We start from the raw sequence: 25,531 nt of genomic DNA, 5'->3' as shown, positions 1-25,531 counted from the left end.
GGCTCTACCACTGAGCCACGCCCCCAGCCCCTCACTGGGGGATTCTAAGTAGGTGTCTGCCAGTGAACTAAGTCTTCTTCAACCTAAATTTTCACTTTTTGTTTTGAGACCTAGGCTCACTTTTTTTTTTTTTTTTTTTTTTTGAGACAGGGTGTCACTATGTAGCCCTGGCTGTCCTGAAGCTCACTCTGTAGACCAGGCTGGCCTCAAACTCATAAAGATCTGCCTGCCTCTGCCTCCCAAGTGCTGGGAAAAGCAATGTTCCACTACGCCCGGCTAAGTCTCACCACATGCGAACCACCGCTTGCGACCAACCACCACTGTATAGAAAATATACCGGTCACTGTTGAGTCGAACTGTGCCCAACCCCTGAAAGATAGATTAAAGGTCTGCCTTAGCCACCTGTAAATATGACCTTATTTTGAAGTAGGGTCGCCGGGCGGTGGTGGCACACACCTTTAATCTCAGCACTTGGGAGGCAGAGGCAGGCAGATTTCTGAGTTCGAGGCCAGCCTGGTCTACAGAGTGAGTTCCAGGACAGCCAGGGCTACACAGAAAAACCCTGACTCAAAAAACCAAAACAAACAAACAACAACAACAAAAAAGACGTAGGGTCTTTGCAGACATAACAAAGTTAAACTAAGCTCATGAGCTAGGCGCTAGTATTGTGACTGGTGCCTTAATAAGAACAGGAGATCTGGACACAGACATACGCAGAGACAGAGGAGTCCATGTGGCAACCCGGGCAGACTGTGGAGTGACCCATCTGACCCATCTCTACCTTGGAACACTAGGATCGCTGGCATCGCCAGGAGCTATACACCAGAAAGGCTTTTTCCATAAACCTTCCGACGGAGCATGGCCCTGCCCACCTCTTAACTTCAGCAGTGTGACTTGAGACATTACATTTATGGGCTTTGTTGGTTGGCTTTATTCTGTCATTTTCTAGGTTTTGCTAGGGTAGCTTAATCTGGGTTCAAACTCATAGAGATCCTTCTGCCTCAGCCTCCTGAGTGCTGGGGGTGCAGGTATGCTCCAACACATGGAGCGCCTTCTCTCTCTCGCTCTCTCTCTCTCTCTCTCTTTCTCTCTCTCTCTCTGTCTGTCTCTCTCTGTCTTTCTGTCTGTCTCTGTCTCTCTGTCTCTCTGTCTCTCTCTCTCTCTGTCTCTGTCTCTCTCTCTCTGTCTCTGTCTCTCTGTCTCTCTGTCTCTCTGTCTGTCTCTCTGTCTGTCTCTCTCTCTGTCTCTCTCTCTCTCTGTGTCTCTCTCTGTCTCTCTCTCTCTCTCTGTCTCTGTCTCTCTCTCTCTCTCTCTCTCTGTCTCTGTCTCTCTGTCTCTGTCTCTCTCTCTCTGACACAGGGTCTGAGTAGCCCTGGCTGTCCTGGAACTGGCTATGTAGACCAGGCTGGTCTCAAACTCACGAGATCTTCCTACTTCTCCCTCCCAAGTGTTGGGATTAGCACTTGAGCCACCACTGCTCAGCCAGTTTTAACCATCTGGTTGACAGCAGCTTGAAATGACAACGCCAGGCAACATAGCCACTGGCTCATGATTTGGGCTAAATGTGTTGGCTCCAGTACTGGGAGGATGAAACTAGTTTTAAACTCAGTTCATTGACCTCTTTACTGGGAAATCAGGCACTGGATGAACCAAGGTGCACAGCTCTACTTCTGAGGGCTTTTGATTATTTGTATTTTGTTTTGTTTTCTGAGACAGGTCTCCTGTAGCCTAGGCTGACGTCAAACTCAGTAAGTAGCCTTGAACGTCTGATCCATCTGTCTTCACTTCCTGAGTGCTGGCTGGGGTCACAGGTGTGCTGCCACCACACTAGAATTGTGTTTGGATGCTTCGGTTTGAACCCAGAGCTTTGGGCATGCCGGACAAGCTCTACCAACTGAGCTACACTCCCAGGCCTGCCTAGGGCACTAATTCTGATTCCTGGCCTTTTCATTTTATGCCCGCACAGACACCATTCACGGCAATGAGGGTGGCAACTTCTGGTTATACAATGAGTGTTTGGAAGATGCACAGAAACTCTGAAGCTCGACCCACCACGAAGAGGACTCAGGTACCTTGGGAGCCTTGCTTTAACCATCTGTAGGATGGGAAGGTAGACTCTCCCAAAGCTTCCTACAGTTGCAGAACTGCCTAGCATACAGTTGATGTCAGAAGGACCCTCAGGGACCAGTTACTCCTTCCGTGTGCACACGCCCTGCTTCTGCAGGTCTCTTGCTCCGAGGAGAAGGTTGTGGTGGCTGCCCTTACCTGTGCTGTGAGCTGGATGGGTTGGGACAAGGTGAGCTGTGGGGTCCCTGGGGGCTGGCTGGTAGGCTGTGATGGTGGCAGGTCACCTCCCCCAGAGGAGGCTGGGGTCTGTGAGGTGGAGGAGGAGGCGGAAGAGGTGGAGGAGGAGGTGGAGGCGGCAGCAGCAGCGGCAGCAGCGTTGGCGGCGGCGGCGCTGGACTGCTGGACGGCAGCGGCCAGCAGCTGGGCCTGAGCTTGCTGAAGAAGGAGTTGCTGCTGAGCAGGTATCAGCGCTGAGAGCTGCAGGCGCAGCCGGGGCGGGTGGCAGCAGCGGCGGCAGCAGCGGCGGCGGGAGGCGGCGAGCAGGCAAACACAGCCAGGGCAGCAGGGGCAGAGAAGGCAGAGAGAGTTTAAGATCTGAGTCAAGCCATTAGGAGACGCATCTTTTACAGGAGGAGGAGGATGCGGAGTGGGGGGAGGAGGAGGAGGAGGAGGAGGAGGAGGAGGAGGAGGAGGAGGAGGAGAGGCAATTGAGAGAGCAAGTGTGGCCTTGGTGAGACTTGTCACCTGCAGGGCCTGCGACAGATGGGAGGTTCGTACCCTCCGCATGGTCCTTCGCCAGATACTTACCCCAGCTAGCTGGCTGCCCGTCAACATGAGTTGGGCCTGGGGCAGATGAGGCTGAGCCGGCTGGGGGGGCGGGGGTGCTGCTGGGGCTGAGTCACCACTGGGGTCTTCAGCCTTGATCTGGGGAGGAGAGAGGCAGGGTCCGGGACCCCAGAATGTTAAGTGGAGGCCAGAGAGAATGCCCACCTGTGAACCAAAAAGAGGGTATGTGTGTGGCTGTGGCAGCCTAGGCTGGCACAGGGGAGTGGGCTAGAGGAGTGGCCAGACCAGGCCTGAGCCTCTGACCACTTCTCTGGCCTCTAGGTTCTCAGAAGTCAGTTAGGGCTAGCACCCCATCTGCGAACAAACTCCCTCCACCTTTGGAAAGCACTTTCCTCCTCCTGGGACCAGTTTCCCCATCTGTAGAACGGGAAACACTGATGGCAGGAACTTAGGCAGGTCTCTAGGACTCGCATGTGTCCCTCACTTGCTTCAACTTGGGGTACAACTATTTTGTTGTTGTTGCTTTTTGAGACTGGGTTTCACTATATAGTCCTGGTTGTCCTGGAACTGCTATGTAGAACAGGCTGGCCTCGAACTCATGGAGATCCACCTGCCTCTGCCTCCCAAGTGCTAGGATTAAAGATGTGTACCACAACACCCAGCTAGGTAGGGTTCTTTTTTTCCTCCTCTTATTTGTCCTTTGGAATAAAACTTTGTTAAAGGGACTGGAGAAGTGGCTCAGTGGTTAAGAGCACTCGCTGCCCTTCCAGAGGTCCAAGGTTTGGTTCTCAGCAACATTGGGGTGGCTCAACCATGGTTTGGTAACTCAAGTTCTAGGGGATCTGACAACCTCTTCTGGCCCCTGTGGGCAGTGAGCATGCACATTTTCACACAGTGCACGGACAAACATGTATGCAAAACTGTCATATACATAAAAATAAAATTAGAGTTCTATTGTTGAAAAGGAGGGCCTGGGAGTGGAAAATCACCACTGGGAGTGGGCAGAGTGGTACACACCTGTAATCCAGGCACTTCAAGGGAAGCTGAGAAAGGTAGATTGTTACTGTGAGCGCTAGGCCAGCCAAGGCTGCACATATACTTAGGAACGTGTGCGTGCGTGTGTGTGTGTGTGTGTGTGTATGTAACAATTAATGAAAAAAGCAGTCATGAATTTGAAAAAGAACAAGGGGTTATGGGGGGCTTTTGAGGGAGCAAAGGGAAGGGAAATTATGAAATTATATTATAATATCAAAATTGAATTAAATTAAGTAGTTTTAACTGAAAATAAGAAATATTCAAAACAATTAAACGTTAACAGCTGGAGTGGTTACTGTATGAGTACCTGTAATCCTAGCACTTGGGAGGCTGAGGCAGGAGGATTTTAAGTTTGAGGACCAGCCTGTGTTATATATTAATACCCTGTCTCTAAAAGTAAAGGCAGCAGCTTAGCCCTTCACTATCACACAGGATTATGGAGACGAGCAGACAATACCCATGAGGCACATGGGTGAGAGTGGATGGAGCAGGCTGGAGAGACAGACCAACAGGAAGCTGCACACGCCCATCCTGCCCTTCTGGGTCACTCATTTCAGAGAAAGACAGAGTTCCAGCAGAGACAGCAAAGCATGCTGGTCCTGACCTGCGGACAGGCCAGAGGCTCCGGCCTCCCCCAGCTCCCTCACCGTGATATGGCTATAACCCGCATCACATATAAAACAGACTAGCACTGTCAAGCCAGCCTTCTATTTCCTCTTTTCCACAAAAAGATGGATAGTGGAAACTGTTGGCTGGAAAGATGCTGGCTGAGGGTGCGTGGAGGCGTTTTTTTGTCTTTTTTTGTTTGGTTGTTTGTTGGTTGGTTGGTTGGTTTTTCAAGACAGGGTTTCTCTGTGTAGCCTTAGCTGTCCTGGAACTCACTCTATAGACCATGCTGGCCTCAAACTCAGAAATCTGCCTGTCTCTGCCTCCCAAGTGCTGGGATTAAAGGCGTGTGCCACCACCTCCCGGCAACATGGGGGCGTTTCTTAGACACCATTCTGCCAGACCAGACTGGACACCAGGGACCATCTATCGTTCAGTGTCTCCTCTGGCAAAGGGAGATCCAGAGAGAGAGAGACAGAGACAGAGACAGAGAGAGACAGAGAGAGACAGAGACAGAGAGAGACTTATGAAAGCTGACATCAGGGGTCGACAGGGAGCAACGCCTGAAACACAGAGAGAGATAGACAGACACACAGAGGCTGGGAAAGGCCAAAGGGCAGTCCTGATGTCTCAGGTTATGGGATGGATGTGTCAGAAACGACACAATTAGAGGTGGCAGATATGAGCTTTCCTCAGAAAGGATGGGAAAGGCTGGCTCTCCTGGCTAGTTGTAATCAGCCTCCAAGAAATATTTATTTTTATTTGATTTGATTTGCGTGTGTAGGTGTGCACATGCCACAGTGCACATGTGGAGGTCAGAGGACAACTTGCAGAAATGAACTTCTCTGCTTCTGCCATAGGGGTTCCAGGGGTTGAACTCAGGTCATTCAGGCTTGGTGGCAAGCCGCCTTAACCACTGAGCCATCTTGTTCCACTTTGCACTAAATTATTTAGTTTTTATGTAGTCCAGGCTGGCCTCAAACTCAATGCACTCTTCTTGCCTAAGGAGGATATCCTCAGGGCTGGGAATAGCAGCACACAACACCAGATCCAACAGCATTCTTGGGGCCCGCTTAGTTTGGGAAAATTCAGAATGACACACTAAAGATCCATGTGTGTTTTGATAGGTGTTATGTTTTAATATGAAAAAAAAACACGAGAAATTTGTTTTGATTTTTTTAAAGACAGGCTAGCCTGGAACTTATTATGTAGACCAGGCTGGCCCTGAACTCTTAAGAGATAGCCTGCTTGTACCTCCCGAGTGATGGGATTAAAGGCTATTATGCTTAGCTTATGTTTTATAAAGCAGGTCTCAGGCACCCTGGGCTGGCATCAAATTCTCTAGGTAGTCAAGGATGGCCTTGAACTTCTGATCTTCCTGCCTCCCCCTCCTGGAGAGCTGTGTCCCCATGCATGGTTTATGGAGTCCTGGGATCAAATCCAGAATCATCATGCATGCAAGACAAACACTTAGCCAACGAAGTCACATTCCTGGCCGGCTGCTTTCATTTTGAAACAAGAGTCTTGCTAAGTTGCTCAGGCTAGCCTAGAACTTACTATTGCAGCTTAGGATTGGCCCGTCACCTCGGCCACTGGAAAGCTGGGATCTGATGCCCACCTGCCACACTTGACTGTGATGACATTTTAAACATCTAAGCAATGCTAGCTCTCTTCCCTTTCCACCAGCAGAGGAGAGGCTCTGGGGTCAGACCCTTCAGCACATGAGGGACTCTGGGTAGAATTTAATAATCGTATTTATTTCCATGGTAAACGATTCTGGTTTTCCATTCATGAAATTTCCATTTAAAAACCCGTTTATTCAAGCTGTTGAAAAAAAAAAAAACCAAAGTCGTCCATGATTTGGTAATTGTTGGAACTGATTGATGGGTCCCTACCGGCTGCTGTTTTTGTTAACACGCTTCTTCTTCTTCTTTTTTTTTTTTGTATCACATTTTCCATAATAAAAATGTTTTTAAAGACTGAGTTGCTTAACAAAATTATTATGTAAACAACACACCCTAGCGGTGCACAGATGCACTGGGGATGGCGGCAGGCAGGTTGCTGCATCTGGGGGAAGCTCCTGTGCCAAGGAGGTGGGGAGAGCTTGGGGCAAAGGCCAGGGCCAGAGAAGCAGGGTGAAGTGTGGAGGGCAGCCAGGCTGAGGAGGGAGGGAGGATCCTCACTGCCACTCACTGGCTTTCCAGAGAAGGCTGCTGCTGAGAGCAAAGAGGGGCAGGCAAAAGCCAGACCGGAGGTCAGAAGGTCCAGCGCAGGCGCCCTTCTGACCTGCACCCTGTATAAAAGACACCTGCTCACAAAGCATTTTGTCCCTCCAGCCCTGGAGACATAGCAGTTATGACGAGGACCTCAGAGATTGTCCTGACCAACACCTCACCCCACCCCACTCACCCTGTCCCCAGCTCAGTGTTAGAGAAGAGGAACCTAAAGAGCTCAGAGAGGGGAAGTGACTTTCCCATGGTCACACAGCAAAGCTGTAGGGCTGGGTGAAGGGCACTGTCTCACCTCATCCTTCAGCCACCTCTGGTCAGGCTCTGTCCATGCCCCCGTTCTTGTTTCTCCTTTTAAGAGTCTAAACCTGTCTGTGGCCCTTACCACCATCAGGCTGGATGGAGACTGAGCCCCAGAACCTCCCTACGTCCCACAGGGCCTAAGCACAGAGCGCCTTCTTTCCATTCATCTTCTCCTTCATCCCCATGGCTGTCCTCACTGGGTTCAACAACTTCTCTTATCCTGTTCCCTGCTGTCTCTCTGTGTGTGTGTTGTGTGCGTGTGTGTGTGTGTGTGTGTGTGTGTATGTGTGTGTGTGTGTGTGTTGGGGTACAGGGGTGCTTCAGGCCCCCTTTGGCCAGGGAAGTCGGGATGGGGGCGGGGCCTTGGCTTCCTGTTGTTATCACCCTGGGGCTCTGGGGGGGATTTCCCTGGCCACCCCCACCCCCTAGGGAAGGGGAAGGAGCCTGGGTGAGTCACAAGCCTGGGGCGGGAACCCGAGGGTGAGAAAGGGCAGGAGGAACCTTGCCGCTTGGTACCCTCGCAGGACCTGGGTCCACGGCAAACACGCTGAACACGCCCTTCCCCCAGAGTACCACCCTCTTTCCTGATGATCCCACGGGTGCTTACCTTGGTGCTGGGGCCAGTTGGGGACACAGAGAATGGGGACACTTTATTCTGGGGGTTCTGTGAAGAGAGAGTTGGGGTAAAGGGATGGGAATGGGGCTGTGAAAAGTTCGGGACACTTGTCCCTGACCTCTAACCACTTCTCTCCCGCCCTCCTGTGCGTCTGAGAGAGCCTGACCTGATGGTTAACGTCGGGTCCATTTCTTTCGGTGTCTGTAAAGAGAGAGAAAGGGCACGTTGTATGTTGCCGGCCAATCCTACAGTCTGTTCCCAGCCCCATCTGCCCGCTTCCCTGCCTTGGCCCGCCCACACTCACCTGTGTGCTCTGATGGGGAGTCCAGACTTTGCTTCTCGGCCTCCAGGGGCTTAGACATTCTTATTTCTGTAGACAGAGAAGGGATGAACATGGAGGGGCAGGAGAGGCAGCCAGAGGGCTCTGGGGCCCTTCCTCTGCCAGCCCCACCCCCACTAAGCCTTTCCCAACCCCACACCTACCCCTGACACTATCAAGTATCTCTTGCAGAGAGTTCACCAAAGAGGACACCGCCAAAAAGTGGTGCAGGAGCTGTCACCTACCGTGAGGCGCCCACGGGGCGGGCTGGGAGGTGGAATATGGTGACAAGAATGCATCAGCCAGCTGGGAGGGGCCGACAGGGTTCCCTAAAGGAGCCCCTACGACCTCTGACCTCCTTCCCAGGCAGGTGACCGAGCTCTAACCTGTCCCCTACCAGGTTTCGAGAGTGAGACATGCTTTCCACTCTGAGCAAGGCAAGCGAACTGTTATGGGGTTACAGGAGCCTCAAAATCAGGAGCTACCAGGTCTCAGAGTGTGATTCAGTCGCCCCTGACCCACCACTTTCCCTGTCTCATGTCCCCACATCACTCCCACCGGCCTTCCATCCTGCACTGTGTCATGAGCCTGGCAGCCACACCCTACCCTTCTCCAACCCCTGTACCACCCACCTCAACCCTGACCCTCCTCTTCAAAGCGATGTCTGCCAAAGCCTGGAACCCCAGCTGTGCTTGCAAATCAACCTGCATCCTGTAGCTTCCAGAATCCAAGACAGGTGGCAGGCAGCGAGCCTGCTGACACCTGACAGAAAAGCTGCATGACTGCCACTACCCAGCACAGCACCAAACCCGTGAGCCACCGGTGTGAGATTCTCCAGTTCACATCAAGGAAGCTGGGGCTCCAAGGGCTGTCACCACAAACATTGGCAGCGGTGGGTATCCTGATTGCACCTCGGTGCTGCTGAATCGAAGGCCCCTGCTTCTAATTTGGATCCCTCTAGGCTAACGATCCTGGACCCTCACCTTCGACATTTCATAGCCTGTTCTCATCATGGTACCGTCTCCTACCCAGCCTGGGCCTGGGCTTCTGCATGACCCGTTCTCACTTCCTTGTGCTTCTCTAACCCATGCTCCAAGTCCTTCGGGTGACTTTGACTGTCAATGACCTGAGACCTTACTCCCAACACCCCTCCTGGATTACCCAAAAGCCCTGCCAATATTATGGAATCCTGCCTATCAAAGAAGGAGTCCAGTTGCACCATGTTCTGCACCTCGGATGTTCTCAGAAGGCTAATGCGTGGAGGGAGAGCTCTATACAACGAGAAACAGTAAGTAAGCGTCTAGGAATTTCGCAGTTGAGGATTACTTGAGGTAAAACACCAGACACTCCTGTTTTAGGCTTCTAATCCAAAAGCTAGGCTGAGGGGGCAGGAGATGGCTCAGAGGTGAAGACCAAGCTCTGCTCTTACGGAGAACTGGGGGTCACTTTCCAGCAGCCTCCTCTGGTAGCTCCCAGCTGCCTGTTATTACAGCTCCAGGGGATCCAAAGCCCACAGACATGTGACCATACCATCCTCTATAAACATAACTGGAAAGAAAAGAGCCAAGCCGGGCATCGGGCGTGATTTGGGGGTAAACAATACAAGCCCTGTAGGGACAGCTGAGAAGATGCTGCTCCCTGAGAACCAGCCTCCACTTCTGGGTGACCAAGGAGCAGAGGAAGCTCTGAGCATGTGTCTCAGTAGTAGAGGATTTGCCTAGCACAGGGCCTTGGGGTCCATTCACAGCAACACACACACACACACACATTAAACATACTTATACACACACATACACACCCCCCAAAACATACCCCATACACACCCAAACACACCACACATACACACATCACATATAACCCCCACACCAAACACATACCAAACACACATCACACGCACCCTCTAAACACACACACACACTATGCAATACTACACCACACACACACCACTCACACCCCAAACATACACACCAACCACACATGCACACACACCATACATACACCCCCACACCACAGACACACACACACACATACCACATACACACACCGCAAACACACACACACAAAGGAAAAAGAATAAGTTGCCACCAAAGGCCCAGGCCCAAATGTTCAGATTTTGTATCGTGGCTCCAAATTGGAAAACATTCAAAAGCCCATCTGTGAACCAGATAACCAAAATGTGGTCTGTCCACACGACAAATCACGCTCTGTCACGGGAAAACGAACAAAGTCCTGCCTCAGCCACAGTGCCGAGTCTTGCAGGCGGAGTGAAAGCCAACAAACAGAAACGTAAACATATGCTGGGGATCCAGTACACTGGGCCCTTACCACCCAGAGTGGCCACGGTGAGAACCACTGTCACCCAGGGTGTGAGAGGTTCAGGGTGAGGGTCAGGAGCTGAAAGTCATCTTCAGTTACATGATAGCTTTGAGACTAGCCTGGGCTACAAGAGAAATATCTCAAAACAAAGGAACTGGAGCTGGAGTGACTGCTCTGCAGATGAGAAGAACTTGCCATGGAGGACGGACGGCCTGAGTTCAGTCTCTGGAACCCACCTCGGAAGGGGAAACCGACTCCTGAAAAGAGACCACTGGCTTCCCCGGACACCATACACAACACGTGCTCCAGTGATAAATAATAATAGCAATAATAACAAAATAATAATAGTAATAATAATAAAACAACTCACAGAGAGACAGAACAAATAAACTCCTCTAGGAGCTCGGGCCCTGTACTCAGACAGCCAAAGCCACACAGCCGAGCACTTGCGGAGAGCACTGACCAGGAATGATGTGACAGAGTTGGCAGTGTTTCTGTAGATCAGAACTCACTCGGCTGTACGCTTAAAACCCAAGTGTTCTTCTGTTCATTTGTCTTATTTTGTTTTCAAGACCTGGCTATCCTGGAACTCACTCTGTAGACCAGGCTGGCCTCGAACTCAGAGAGATCTGTCTGCCTCTGCCTCCTGAGTAGGGCTGCCACCACCCGTTTCTGTTTCTGTTTCTGTTTTGACACAGGGTCTCATGTAGCCCAGATTGGCCTAAAGGATCCCGAGGTACCTGAAGACGGCCATGAGATTCTGTTCCTCCAGCCCTGGAGCGGTGGGGTTGCAGCCTGGTCCATCACACCCAGTTTATACGCTGCTGAGAATGGAACCCAAGTCTCTGTATGCTAGGCGGGCTCTCTGCTGACTGACCAAGCTACATCCCTACTTGCTTGTTTGTTTGCTTGGTTGTTTGTTTGTTTGTTTTTGAAGCAGCTTCTCACTCTAGCCCAGGCTGGCCTTAAGCTCATAGCAATCCTCCTGCCTCAGCCTCTGGAGTGCTGGGAGTACAAGGGCGAACCACACAATGCCTGGCTTGTATGCTATCTCAATAAAGCACAGAAAGGATAGCCTGGGCTGGCATCTCAGTGAGACTATCCTGGGCTTATCTCTCAGTGGGATGGTGCTTGCCTTTTGTGTGCACGGCCCCTGGTGTAATCAATATCATTTCCAAAAATAAACAAACAAAAAGACTGACTGCCAGGTCACTAAAATGCTCGCTGTGTAAGCATCAGCACCCATGCAGAAAGCCAGGTGTGTGGAGGAAGACAGAGAAAGACAGACAAAGAGAAAGAGAGAGAGAGACAGACAGACAGACAGACTAGGTCTAGCTGGCCAGCTAGTCCAGCCTAATCCATAAGCCCCAGAGCTCAGTGAGAGGCTGGTGAGATGGCTCCTGGGTAAATGTTCTTGCCTTCAAGCCTGATGACCTGAGTTTAATTTCCAGAACCCACATGGTGGGAGGAGAGAAGAGAGTACCACAAGTTATCCTTTGACTTCCATATGCATGTATGGCTTATGTGTGTGTGTGTGCGCGTGCTTATGTGTATGGAGGCCAGAGGTCAAACGTTGGCATCACTCCTCAGGAACGAGCTCACCAGCTCAGGTCCAGTGCTCGGCTGCCAGTGAAAGATGCGTAAAGAAGAAGCAGGGTCCAGGCACTGACTAATGCTAGTCATACCTCACCCAGTCCTCAGCCCGTCTCCAGGCAGCTTCGAACCCTCCCTGACCCCAGAATCCCAGCCTGGTAGCATCCCTGAAACACAGCGCTCTCAATGGCCGGTGCCTTACTGGACGCAACAGCTCCTTCACTTCTGGACACACCCAGGTCTCCCTGCTCAGGGAATCCACCTGACGGGGCCACAGCTGTCACGTTCCGTGACTCCCACCTCCCAAGTGCCTCTGCCGCCCACAGATGGGGCAGCCTCTGACCTCGCCACCCCAGAAGTTCCACACATACACCCTTGCCCTCTGCTGTGAGGTAAGTTTGTCTCCTGTCCCCCAACACCCCCCCCCAACACACACCAAAAGCCACATGTCCTGGTCTATTCTGAATGCAACTGTATTTGGAGACGGAATCTTTTTCAAAAACAGTTTTCCGTTTCAAAATATTTAATAATTCACATGTACGTGTACAGGTATGTGCTGTGGCAGGTGACTGGAGGTCAGAGGGCAACTTGCAGGAGTTGGCTCTCTCCTTCTGCCACGGGAGTTCCAAGTCTTCAGGTTTGGCTCTGAGCCATCTTGCTGGTCCTAATGTTTGTTTGTTTTGGTTGCTTGCTTTTTGAGTCAGACTGTCAATGTAGCTCAGGCTAGCTCTGTAGCCAAGGGTGCCTTTTAACTTCTGATTCCTCCTGCTTCTACTATCTCCTGAGTGCCAGGATTACCTGCACACAGGTTACAAGGAGCTGCGGATCCAACCCAGGGCTTCACGAATGCTAGGCAAGTGCTCTACCCACTGAACTACATCTCCAACTGAGTTAAAAAAAATTTTTTTTAAAAGCCAGTAGCCCCAGATGGCCTCAAAGTCACAATCCTCCTGCCTGATCTCCCCCCATTCTGGGATTACACATATGCACCCCGCTGATTTGAAAAATGGGGGTCACTAATGAAATATGTAACATAAAGTGAAGCCATTATAAGAGGAAGAGTTTGGCCTGCGACATAGGCACCAAGAAAGCTAAGGCAGGAGGAGAGAGGTGAGGAAGAGAGACAGGGGATGGCAGACAAGGAGAAGAGATTGGGAAGACACACACACACACACACACACACACACACACACACACACGGCCATGCAGAGTCATTAGGAGAATAGACTCACTGACAGACACAGGCCTTGGACGGACCCTGCCCTGCCAAAACCCCATCTTGATCTCTAGCCTCCAGAATTACAGAACACACCAGCCACCTGCTTGGTGACAGTTATAGCAGCCTAAACCTCCCATGGTTCCCTCTTCTGGCTGCACCTCCTTGAGTCCCAGGACTGTGGTATCTCGTCCAGGCCCCTCTCTCACAGGACTGCCCTGGCTCATTACCAGCTCAGAGCAGGTCCTGACTGTCTGCTGGGGTCCTTCCCCCACAGACTGTTTCTTCCTGATCTCTGTCCCCTGCTGCCTCCCCATAGTCCTCCCCAAGGCCTTCATGGTCTCTTACTGGTGCCTCTGCCTGGAACCATGTCCCCCTCTCTGAGCACAGGTCCTACCCATTCATGCTGCAGGATCCAGTGCAGGCTGTCCTCTAGGATGCCCTGCACTGATGGCCTGACTTAGAGACAGGAGTCTCCACGCTATCTGTGTCCCAGTTCCCTCTGCCCCTTCGTCTCCCATCACCACCCAGAGCCTGTGGCCTTCTGGGACCCACATCAGCCTGGGAACTCTTTGAAAGCAGGTCTGGTTTGTTCCTGGGGTCGTCATAGCTGATGGTGACCCCGGGCTGTGAGCTCCATCCTTCAGGTCTTTCCCCTCTGTTCCTCCCTTCCCAGACTCTCCTCTCCTCCACCAGCAACCCCAGCTTCTCTTTTGAGGAGCTCAGTGTCTGCTCTTCTACACAGCCCTCCCTGTGGTAAAAGCCTGTTGGTGAAAGCCAGCTACCACCAGGCGATCAGTGTTTGTCTCTTATTAGCTTTCCCATTGTGGTCCCCATCAAACCCTGTCCACTCGGGAAGCGACCCTGACTCTGCCCTTTGAGGGGATGGTAGCTAGGGACAGAAAGTAGTCTGAAGGAAAATGCTACCACTCTGTTTGCCTTGCCCTTTCTGAAATTTCACTCCAGGACCCAGCACTCCATACCTGGGGAGGAAAGGGTGCAGCTATTCCCACGGAGGGTAACAGGCTTCCACTGACTGACCATTGATCCAGCTGAAGTCTCCAACCACGTCGGACAAGCAATTTACCACCGTCTCCCTTTTGGAGACAGGGTCTCTCTCATGCAGCAAAGGCTGGCCTCACAACATACTATATTCAAGGGGTAACCTTGGACTCTGGGTCCCTCTGCCTCTCCTTTGAGTGTTGGGATTAACTACGTGCACTGGTGCCGTGTTTTATGTGGTGTTGGGGTTTAAACCCCATGCTAGGCAAGAACCCCGACAGCCAAGCTACATTTCCAGCCCTGGTTTTCACTTTTCCTCTCCAGGCAGGGTCTTGATAACTTGTCCAGGTTTGGCCTTGAACCTGCAATCAATCCTCTTGGCCCCCGCCTCCTGGATAGCTGGGATTATAGACTGGGCCACTACTCCTGCCTGGTGTTTGTTTGTTTGTTTGTTTTTTGGGTTTTTTGTTCATTTGTTTTGGTTTCTTTTGGATTGTTATTTTGTTTGTGCTGTGTCTTATTGTCGGTTTTCTTGTTTTGTTTTTGGTGGGGAAGGGTGGGGAGGGAGTCTTGAGACAGGGTTTTTCTATGTAGCCCCGCTGTCCTGGAACTCAATGTAGACCAGGCTGGCCTCAAATCCTATATTCCTCTTATGTTAGCCTGCTAGTAAATAAGCAGGAAGTAACACATGGTTAGAGCCTCATCTTCACCATAAGCCAAACGATGTCCGTGCCAGGGCTCAGGGGTGTCAGCCATGGAAGAATCTGCCTCAGCCTCAGTCCTGGCAGAAACCGCCCGGGTCATAGCCGTCAGCTGTGCAGAAATGCCATCACCACCCAGGCATCCTTGTTGGTGTTCGACCCAGGCTTCCAGATTTAAAAAAAAAAAAAACCATACTAGTGCATAGACATGGGTGTGCATGTGTGATTGTGTGTGTGTGTGTGTGTGTGTGTGTTACCGCTAGAACTCAGGGCTTTGTGCAGACTCAGCAAATCCTCGACCACTGAACCACACTCCCTTCGCTGGGCACTCAGATTTTTAAAAGTCCCCTCCAGGCAATTTTAAGGTGCTCTAAAAACCCGGTACCTCCTGAAGCCTCAATCACATGGAAAAGTTGTGTAGCTATTTATGGTGGCCCCTCCCTGTCACTCCGGGTCATATATAACTTTTTGGAAGGAAAAGTACCAAGTTCTCTGGGAACTGCTTTGTCCCTTAAATTTCACCGCCTCAGGCCAGATCCACCCTAGGCTGCCTAAACTGTGAGTTCATCCTTACTTGCCCCAAATGGGCCAGACCAGGGACCCTGGGTCCCTCTACCCTCTCTGGCCCTCCCTCTCTGACTTTCACTTCTCCTCTGCATTTCCCCCAGCCAGTTTTTAGCAGGCTTAGTCTGGCTTCTCGTTAGTACTTACCGAAATTGGGGCTAAATATAGAGAGCCGGAGGACTGCCCCTCACCCTCCTGGCCCCACTTGGCCTGTCCCCTGGGTCCTCTGCCTCCACAGCCGTCATCGAGTTTATGGCCTGGGAGCCCCCATGGGCAGGGTTGGGTGCTACCGGGAACCTCTGTGGACCCAGTTGGCCCAGCCCCTTGTCTCCTGAGGAGTGCCACCTCATATCTCCCAACCCTACAGCTGTCCCAGGTAACCTCAAGGGACCAAACAGTACTCTGCTGTCAGGACAGAGGGATGGAGGAGGGAGAGAGATCTGGATAACAGACACAGCAAGAGCCATAGCATACACCAGCTATAACCAGCTATAACCAGCTATAGCCAGCAATGCCAAACTCCCCACATTGGTGTGTACAGATCCCAGAGAGGAATAAACGCATGCCCAGGGCATCACCCTTCGCAGCCTCAGTTTGGAGTGAATGAATGCATGAGGGGTAGGCTAGGGTCGATGCTATCCAAGGCAAGCCTCCACCTGCCACTGCCCCGGGCGCTGTGCAAACAGCACAGGTCGAAAGGCTTGGTCCTGTCTACAACACCCTGATTTTTTCCACCTGACAATTCAAACATCCATCCTATCTCCTAAGCAGGCATTCCTTAAGCTCACAGATGGAGAGGCTGGGGAAATGGCCAGACATGAGGGTCTGAGTTCAAATCCCTAGATCCCCATTTTCAAAATGGACACAGGGATGTTTGGTTGCAGCCCCAGTACAGACATGGTGGCAAAGACAGGTCCAGCTGGCCAACCAACCAGCCTGTGTCAAGGCAGAAGGCAAGGACTGACACCCTGAGGTTGACCTCTGACCTCCACGCAGACTTGCCCATACTCACAATTTGCATGTGCGCACACACACACACACACACACAACTTTCAGGGAGACGCACACACAGATGATGCTATAGACTTGTATAGAAAAAAAAAAAACCCATGCAGATACATGCATAATACATGAGCTTACTCATATCCAGAGTGGCGCGTGCGCACACACATACACAGACACGCACACGCACACACACTCGCATAGTCAAAGGCACAATCTGATATGCACACACTCGTGTCCAGAGTCAGTTCATTCTGAGAGCTAACCACGCAGCTCCCCGAGACACTCCATAGGTGGAGAGCCTGAGACCAGGCGGTGAATGATCTGCCCGAGGCCACACCATGTATTAATCACATGCTCACAATGTATTGATTCTTGCCGATGCTACAACGGTGAAAACCCGTAACTGTTCTCCTGGGCAGGACTTTGTTTTCCCACCCTGGAGAAAGCCCCAAAGCCAAGGGCCTAATGTTTTGTCCAGTGCTTACAAATTCTCACTTGAAATGAGTGAAGCCACTGTAGGTGTGCAGACGACAGTCTGGACCCCATATGTACACTGACCAGGTGTGCGTGTGTCCACCCACACAGTCACCTTAGTGAATAAATACCTGTCAATCCTAATCTTCCTGTCTACCTTCATCATTTTTATGACCTAGCTCAGACAGCTCCTCCAGGAAGCCCTCCCTGCCACTGTGACAGCAGAACTGGATAACTTCTGGACTTTATCATCCCTGTTCCACACCGACCCCCCCATCCCAGCTCTGACCACCACAGGATTGTTTTTTCCACTGAACTCATGACTCCAGAAAAGCACACCTGAAGGTGCCTAGCCCTGATATATTTTCAACACCAATATCTAGCATAGAACGTTCCAGTCACCAGCGATTGTTGAAGGGGCTCGCCGGTGCCCTCACATACTTATGCACGGTGGAGAGCTGCACACTAAGACAACACTCACCCTGACGGTCACCCAGGAGGCCGACACACACTCGGCCAAAGGTACAGAGTCACAAGAAAGGCAGTCATGAGGTACCGGTCCTTGCAATACCCCAGCACTGGCTCAACCTCACTGGTATCACCTTACATTTCTCAGCTCACGGCTGAGGCATGCTAAGTCTGGGCAGAGATGCATACCTCCTACAAAATGAGTCCCCAAGTGAAAATCACCTGATGCTGTGCCTGCACAGTACCCAGCTCACCCAGGCAAGCATGTAGTAACTCAAAGACATATAATGCAGGCGCAAGAAGAGAGTCAGAGCAGGATAAGGAGACTGAGGGATACATACAATTAGTGCCATTTTGCAGAATAAATGAAGTGGATCAAGAAGAAATCATTCCTACGGGCACTCGGGAATACCACACACAGCAGCCGCCTACCCCCCCTCACACACACCAGGATAATAAGCACGGGACTCAGGACACCACACCCACACTCACACATACGCACACTTGCACCACCCAAACACAACTGCTTGGCCTTCCAACCCTGTTGCAGCCCTGTGTCTAAAGGATCGCCCAAGCTGCCCAGGCCACCAGTTCCCCATATGAAGTCTAGCCACCAACACATGACCCCCTCCCTTCTCCTGTCCCTTCAGCGGGGGGAGACAGATTAGAAGCTCCCGGTGCCTAATGCAAAACAGTATGAAAGAGCTGAGGAGGGGGAAGAGGTGAAGGAAGAAAAGGGGTGCTCCTAAAACGCAGGTCCACCCAAACAAGGAGGACAGCTGAAGTGGAGGTGCAGGAAAGGTCTGCAGAGGTGACAGCAGAACGGCCCCAAAGGTGCTATCTGTCCTCGCCACCCATGAGGAAGGCATTAGCCTCTTACCTGGAGCCCCCATGCTGGAATGAACCATGCTGCCCGCCAGCCAAGGCTGGGGAACAACTGTGTCATCTCCCCGCCCTCTCTGGGGGCCAGCCCTCCCTGCCGGAAGTCACCCCGGGAGGAAACCACAGGGCCGGTCCGCCCCCTTCGGAAAGGAAAATACCCCGGCCCACAGACAGACCCCAGCGGCCCAGTCGACCCCAGATCATGAGTGTATTTGAGAGTAGGGGGTTAGTCGGGTGGAAAGCGAGGCCGCTGGAAGAACTGACTCTTGCAGGAGCCCCACCAGGAGGTGTCTATACAGTCCTGCCTCCTGCCCCCGCAGCACGGGGGCGAACACATCTGGAACAGGGCATATGGGGCTGCGAGAGAAGGTGAGGCTACACACTAACAATGGCAAGCACAATTTGGGGTTTGTGGGAAGAGGGCTCTCTCAGTGCCTAACCCCGCACCTCCCACGGAACAGGTGTCAAGCTATAGGACAGTATTTTGTACTTCGCTTCACAAACGATAAGACTGAAGATCAGAGAAGGGAGAAGCGGCTTTCTCAAGGATCGAGGGCCAAGAAGCATCAAAGTAAAAAAAAAAAAAAAAAACCAAGATGTTCAGGGTGCTGTGTGTGGATCAGAGCAAGGCCTGCAACCTGTGCCACAGGTAAGGCGTCCCTGGCCACCACTGGGAAGAAATAATGGCCATGGGCAGTGGAAGTTAGGGCGAGGGGTCGAAGCCTAAGTCAGCGACAGCTAGGACCCTGTCAGAGGGTAAACGCGTGCACCCGGGGCAGTAGAGCCCAGCTTGAGTCCGCAGGGTTCCCGTGGAGCGCTTTCGGCCAAACCGCTCGGCTCTCAGCCCTGCGGTTTTCCTGAAGGCCGCCAGAGGGCGGCAGCGTCCAGCCAATGGGCGGGAGGGCGGGGCCGGCTTTAGAGGAGGGAGCCCCGCCCTCCGCTCCCTCCCGGCCCGCGTCCTCCCCCGCCCCGCGCGCACACCTGCGAGGGTCACACAAAGGCGCACAGTGGCGCAGACAAAGGCGGGCGCGAGCCAACTGCCCTCTTCTTCCTCTCAGCTCCAAGAGGTCCGAGTTGCTGAGCTGCCCTGGCGTCTCCCAAACAGCTCTCCTCTCCACTAGGGCCATCCAGGACACTCTAGACCCCAAGTGGATGGTTCCCCAAACCACATGCGTGTGCACACACAGACGGCTGGATTCATCCTTCTACGCACATGCATACAATGAAGGATTTCTTCTCCGACGCCTCTCACCCCCAGCATTTCACACGAATGCACACAGATTCACTAGTACACAGCCCTGCAGATGGCCCCCACACCACCCCTCCCTGCAGACCAAGGTCCATCCGATACACATTCTCCTATTACCTCACCCAGACCCACGGGCAGAGGGCACATCTACACATATGGCCAGCCCAGGCCTGGCCACATGTACCCACACTCCCATGTGCACAGCCACGAAGGACACAAAGAACTACATGGGTGCCCTCTGCCCCCCAGCCCTGTGCAGGTGGACACCCCAAGACCTGGCAGACAGGCCTGACAGGAAGCTCCACGCAGAGGAGACAGTTCCTGGGCATCTACACTCTATAATATCCCATTATCGGAAAGGCCATTTCAGAGGACATTTGTCGACCACACAGCGGCTGGCTGCAGATTTTCTATACACGAGGGTCTTCCCAGCAGAAGTCAGGAGGCAGTGGGGTAGTGGGTTCTTGTCTTGAAGCCTGATTCACCCAGTAAGCTCCATTTTTATTTAAGATTTATCTTTTGAGGGGTTGGAAATCAGAGTGGTGGTGGTACTTAGCACGCTATGGAGGGATAAAACCCAGACGGGCGGAGCCCCTCCTCCATAGTCCACCCTTTGCCAATTCAACACTGTGCAGGCCAGAAGCACACACACCAGACTGGGCCCCAGATGGTGATCTAGGGAAAGAAGGGACACCCATTTCCAGTGAGGCCCTCCTGGGTCTTCAAGTGAGGCTGGAGTAGGAAGGCCTCGATGGTCCCCTAAGGATAAATTCTACTCCTATGGCCTTCCATGCTGAACGCTGAGTCTGAGTCTCTGGGCCTATGGAGGGGTTGCTGAAGGAGGGATGAAAGACAAAGGGGCAGAGTTTGGGGTTCATGGTTTGTGGGGGGAGGGCTGGCAGGTTGGAATGGGACAGGTAGGGTGTGGAGAGTGCCTTTCCTGCCAAGAAGGGGTCTGGACCCCCAATGAGTAAGGTAGGTAGGGACTAGGCATTGGGGAGCAGTGGGGGGCCACACTGAGGTGCAGGGAGCCTGCAGGGAGGCGGCACAGGGGAGGCCAGGCTGGGCTCAAGGCTGAGCGGTAATTAAAGGAGACGCAGGGGGCTCCCCAGGGCCAGCGGGGCCGGTAACTGACACGCGGGCCCCATTGCTCCGCTCATATTTCTAGCCGGATCGATACGTTTGACTCCCGACAAGACAATAATCGCTTGTACGCGGCCGGCGAGTCGATCAAATACATTATTAGAGCGAGGTCCCCCGGGGGCCCGCTGGGGAGCCGTAGGGGGGAGCAGCCAGCCCACCGGGGACAGAAGAGTGAGATTCTTCACCCCTCAGGACCCCCTGCCACAGCCTCTTCCTCCTGGCCACCCCTGGGGACGCTCTCCATGGCTCAGTTCCTCTCTCTCTCTCTCTCTCTCTCTCTCCTTCTATCATTAAAAATCACCTGGCCGAGGCCTTATCCTTGGTCTGCCCAGGGACCTAAAAGATCTGTCCCCACAGATGATGCTCTTATCAGTGTGGTTGAAGCATGTGGGTGTTCAGAGAGCCCCCCCCCAGACCCCTAACCCGGTGGGAGATACAGAAATGGAGTCGCAGGCCAAGGATTTGGTAGTTGAGAGAGAGGAACTTGGGCCTCAGAGTCAAGAGTAACAATCTTCAGTCCAGCCTCCATTCTGGATGTAAACATGACAGACTTCAGGAGAGCCCAAGTCAAAGGGCAGCATCTGAGGCATTAAGGACACTGACTTAGGGGTCTAAATAAATATGAAAACAGAATGTGAGGGGTGGCGAACAAACTCACAGACACAGGGATGTGTAGCTGCTCTCAGTACGCCAGACACTTTCCAGCCATATCAGCCTCAGCTCTGGGCTGTCTCTTGCCCACTTCCTTGGCTTCCGGGCTCAAACCTAGCTCGTTCCATTTTTAAAATATTTACTTTCTCTTATGTGTCTGAGCATTTTGTCCCCATGTCTGTCTATGTACCAAGTGGCTGGAGCCCACAGAGGTCAGAAGAGGGCATTGGATCCCCTCGCATTGGAGTTACAGGTGGTTGTGAGCTGCCACAGGGGTGCTAGGAACTGAACCCAAGTCGTCTGCAAGAGCAGCCACTGCTCTTAACCGCTGAGCCATCTCCCAGCCCCTTGAACAGGTCTATTGTTTACACCTTTCTTCATCTCTTTGATCTGAGGCTCCCTCAGTATTGCATCTCTGGAGACCCCAAGTCAAGCATGTCCTGGAGCTGACCATGCTATTCAGACAGAGTGCTTGCTTAGCATGGGCAAACCCCAGCACCTCACAAAACTAGGCATGATGGCACACGACTGCAATGCCAGCGTTCGGGGTGAAGACAGAAGGATCAGAGGCTCAGAGTCTACGTAATGAAGTTCAAGATTAGCCTGGGCAACATGAGACCCGATCTCCAAACACAAGCTAATAAAAAAAAAAATCAAATTCTTTAGGGACTATCTACTGACTTAAGATTCGGCAGCGGCGGTGGCAGTGGCAGTGGCGGTGGTGGTGGTGGCGGTGGCGGGAGCATTCCTGCCTGTTTTGTGCTATTTGAGCCAACGTGTTATTCCTAAATCTCTATGATCGTCTGAGGATATGAGTTTGCCATCTCATTTTACTGAGGAATTAGGGCACAGAGAGGTAACACCAGCTGCTCTGAGTCACACAGCATTCAGCTGGTGGAGTGAGGATTCAAACCCAAGTCTCTCCTCTCCAGCGCTTGCTCTCTCTTGTGGGCTTCCTAGAGCTCCTAAGGATTTAGGAATTAGGATTCAGCATGCACTCTACTGTGGGCGGGCCTCTTTGTTAAACTCTGAAATCTTTCTTGTCACCTGGAAGCCAACAGGATGTGTGATGCCTCCTGTCCTCTTGGACACCTGGACCCCCTTCCCTACAGCCTACAATCCTAAGAGTCTGTCTCTTTTCTCTTCTTTTTTTCTAGTTGGGGGAGCAGGGTTTTCACTATATGAGTTCACTGGCCTTGAAGTCACAGAGATCCACCTGCCTCTGCCTCCTGAGTACTGGGATTAACGGCGGCGTGCACCACCGTGCCGGCTTATCATCTGCTTTGATATCTGACAAAGCACTAGGCTCCATCGGACCTCATCAGGTCTCTGGGGCGGGGGGGCCCCCGCAGTCCCCTGCCAAGGGTTTCTAAGTACACAGTGATGGATGCTTTTGGTTTCAACACTTTTAGAGACTGAGGCAGGAGGACGTCAAATTCCAAGCCAGCCTGGGTGAGTGAGACCCAGAGTGAGACCTTCCCTAGAAAGTCTTTTTATAAAGGGGCTAGAGAGACGGCTCAGCGGCTAAGAGCATCTGTCCACTCTCCTTGAGGGCTTGAGTTCGATTCCCAGCACACACAGCACAGCTCGCAACCACCAGAACAACAATTCCAAAGGACCCAACTCCTCTGGTTTCCATGGATACTGGAACACACCCATACAACACACCCAAACATACAAAAATAATAATAAAAATAATAAGGCTGGCACGTGCCTTTACTCCCGGAACTCACAAGTCAGAGGCAGGCAGATCTCTGTGAGTTCAAGACCACATAAGTTCCAGGACAGCCGGATCAAAGTAATGGAGAGCTTGTCTCAAAGACAACACACACACACACACACACACACAGGGGGGAAGTGAGGGAGTGAAGGAGCGAGAGAGGGGGAGTGAGGAGGGTATACTGTAAGGAAGTTGTCCTGATGAGGTCATTTAGATAGCAATTTGGTAGACTTCGAACTGTACAGACTTCAGAAGACAAAGCACGGGAGGACCTATTTCCAGGCAGTGTGAACAGAGGAGCTGGTGGCCCCAAAGCAGTAAAGAGCAGAGAGCCTGGCATAGCTGAGTACTGAGAGAAGGGAAGAAGCTGTGCTGGCAAGGCTGTCCAGCCGGGCTGAAGCACTCAGGCCGTGTGGCCACGTTAGCTCTGGAGGGTGGAGGGGTAGCTCAGTAGTAGAATGCAGTGAGTAGCTGGAAACACGACTCAGAAGCTGAGTGCTCGCTCAGTACACACAAGGCTCTGGGCTCCATCCCCAGCAGTGTACAAAGAAGAGAAGGAAAAAAGTTTACATTTTAATCCAGGTAGCATAGGAAGGGTTTTAAGTGGGAAGTGGCGTGATTCTGTAAACAGTGTGTGTGCGTGTGTGTGTGTGTGTGTGTGTGTGTGTGCTTACATACATGCAGGGGTTGGTATTCCGCAGGAACCATTCACCTCAGTTTAAGATGAGGTCTCTCACTGGCATCCGGGTGTCAGTCTGGGTAGACTGGCCGGCCAGCAAGCCCCGGGAATGTCCTGTCTCTATCTCCCAGCACTGAAGCGTTTAACGTCTGTGCTGGGAATTGAACTCGGGTCCTGTGTTTGTGCTGCGGGCGCTTTACAAACGACTTCTCTCCCTCTGTCAGCATTCTTAAGACTTTAAAAAAAAATCATTTTATGCACATGGGTCTGTGCCTGCATGTATGTATGTGTACCGTGTACGTGCCTGGGGATTTGTGAGCTGTCATGTGGGAGCCGGAAATTGAACTTGGGTCCTTCCCAAGGGCAGCCAGCATTCTTAACCTCTGAGCCAGGTCTCCAGCCCCTTTGTGAGCTTTCTAATGAGCACTCATGGCTGCTGTGGAGGGCTACACTAAAAGGCATTGTGAGAGGCATCTGGTGTGACTGGGCAGGACAAGGTCATAGCAGCAGGGGAGGAAGGGGCAGGTATCCCTGGAGACAATTTTGTCGATAGGCAAAGCAAGATTTGGAAACTGGCGATGGTGTGGGTTGAGGAGGGAGAGTGAAGAGTAAACCCCGGGTACCTGGGAGGATCTTTCCACCATCAGAGATAACGAAGGAGAGACCTAAGCTCATACAAAGTAGTACAGGAAGAGGTCCCAGCCCTGCAGATGTACTGACATAGGGGAAGCTTCTGCACTCCCCCTCCTCCCCCTCCTCCCCCTCCCCTTCCACCTCCCACCCTCTTCTTCTCCCTTCTCCTCTTTGCCCTCCTCCTCTCCCCCTTCCTCCTCTTCACCCTCCTTCTGCCCTTCACCCTCCTCCTCTTTGCCCTCCTCCTTGTCCTCTCCCTTCTTCTCCCCCTCATCCTTTCTTTCAACCTCCTCCTCCCCTTTCTCTTCTCTCCCCCAATTCCTCTACTTTTGAGACAGGATCTCACCATGTAGCCCAGGCTGGCCTTGAACGTTTGTTTGATCCTCCTGCCTCAGCCTCCGAGTGCTAAGACTACAGGCAATCGCCTCCACACTTAAGTTGACAGAAGTCTTCTAATAGATATTTGGACTCAAGAGATCCCCCAGGAAATGATTTAGGTGAATTGGAGGCAAGATGGCTCCTGAGAAGGCTGGGATGGCGGTCCAGGCCCAGCGGAAAGCTATGGTCATGAGGATAGGATGAATGTACAAGTCCAAGGCAGGGTCCAGGGGCCTATGAGACTGAGATGGGCAGATGTCAAGGTCATTTCCAGTAGACAATGGAGAAAGGAGATCTGGAGGGGAAAGGGCATGTTGGCAGGATCAGGGGGTGATGCCAGTCAGTGAGTCCATAGGAACAGGCAGGCATTCCTCCTCACACCCAGATGCCACCACCATTTCCAACGCTGCCAGAGTTTCTAAAGCACTGTGATATGGCTCAAAGGAGATAAAAGGTCATCAGAGCCAAAAAGATTGTTCAGTGGTTAGAGCGCTGGCTGCTCTTCCAGAGGACCTGGGTCAATCTCCAAAAACCCACACAGCAGCTTACAGCCACTGGTAACTCTAGTTCCAGAGGATCTGATACCTTCTGACCTCCTCAGGCACCAGGTATACATGTGCACACACATGCAGGTAAAACACCTATACATACACAATTTAAAAAAAAAAAAAAACGTGAGTTATCTGCTCCACCCCTGACCATCTGATGATTGAAGACGAGTTTCCCTGTGCTCAGTTTCTCTGCCTCTGAATAGGAGACAAGAATAATCTAAACTCATTCTGCTTTCCAGTCTAGTCTCAAAGTTCTGGCAATCCTCCTGTCTCAGACTCCTGTGCACTAGGATTATAGATGGTAGCCACAGGTGTTTAGACACCTGAGTGCCAGGATTACAGGTGG

General features: G+C 52.1%; 1 protein-coding gene across 12 annotated transcripts in view; it reads right to left on the bottom strand.

Moving 5' to 3' along the window:
- The window catches only part of Pou2f2 (POU class 2 homeobox 2), a 40,796-nt gene extending 22,535 nt beyond the window's left edge, over window positions 1-18,261 (bottom strand). For 5 of the 12 annotated variants that reach the window (XM_028781300.1, XM_028781301.1, XM_028781303.1 and 2 more), the window contains exons 1-5: window positions 18,180-18,255; window positions 7,946-8,011; window positions 7,808-7,842; window positions 7,633-7,689; window positions 2,875-3,057 (exon numbers count right to left, since the gene is read on the bottom strand). In XM_028781300.1, the coding sequence (XP_028637133.1) occupies window positions 2,875-3,057; window positions 7,633-7,689; window positions 7,808-7,842; window positions 7,946-8,011; window positions 18,180-18,207 (369 nt within the window). In that variant the 5' untranslated portion in view covers window positions 18,208-18,255. Of the gene's footprint in view, window positions 1-2,874; window positions 3,058-7,632; window positions 7,690-7,807; window positions 7,843-7,945; window positions 8,012-17,640; window positions 17,737-18,179 lie in introns of those variants that run through there. The other 7 variants (XM_028781304.1, XM_028781306.1, XM_028781311.1 and 4 more) reach the window with 3 other exon arrangements.
- Between the last annotated feature and the right edge of the window lie 7,270 nt (window positions 18,262-25,531).

The sequence above is a fragment of the Grammomys surdaster genome, unplaced genomic scaffold (assembly GCF_004785775.1).
Source record: "Grammomys surdaster isolate TR1022 unplaced genomic scaffold, NIH_TR_1.0 396, whole genome shotgun sequence".
Taxonomy (NCBI): Eukaryota; Metazoa; Chordata; class Mammalia; order Rodentia; family Muridae; genus Grammomys; species Grammomys surdaster.
This window is presented reverse-complemented; position numbering and strand designations above follow the sequence as displayed.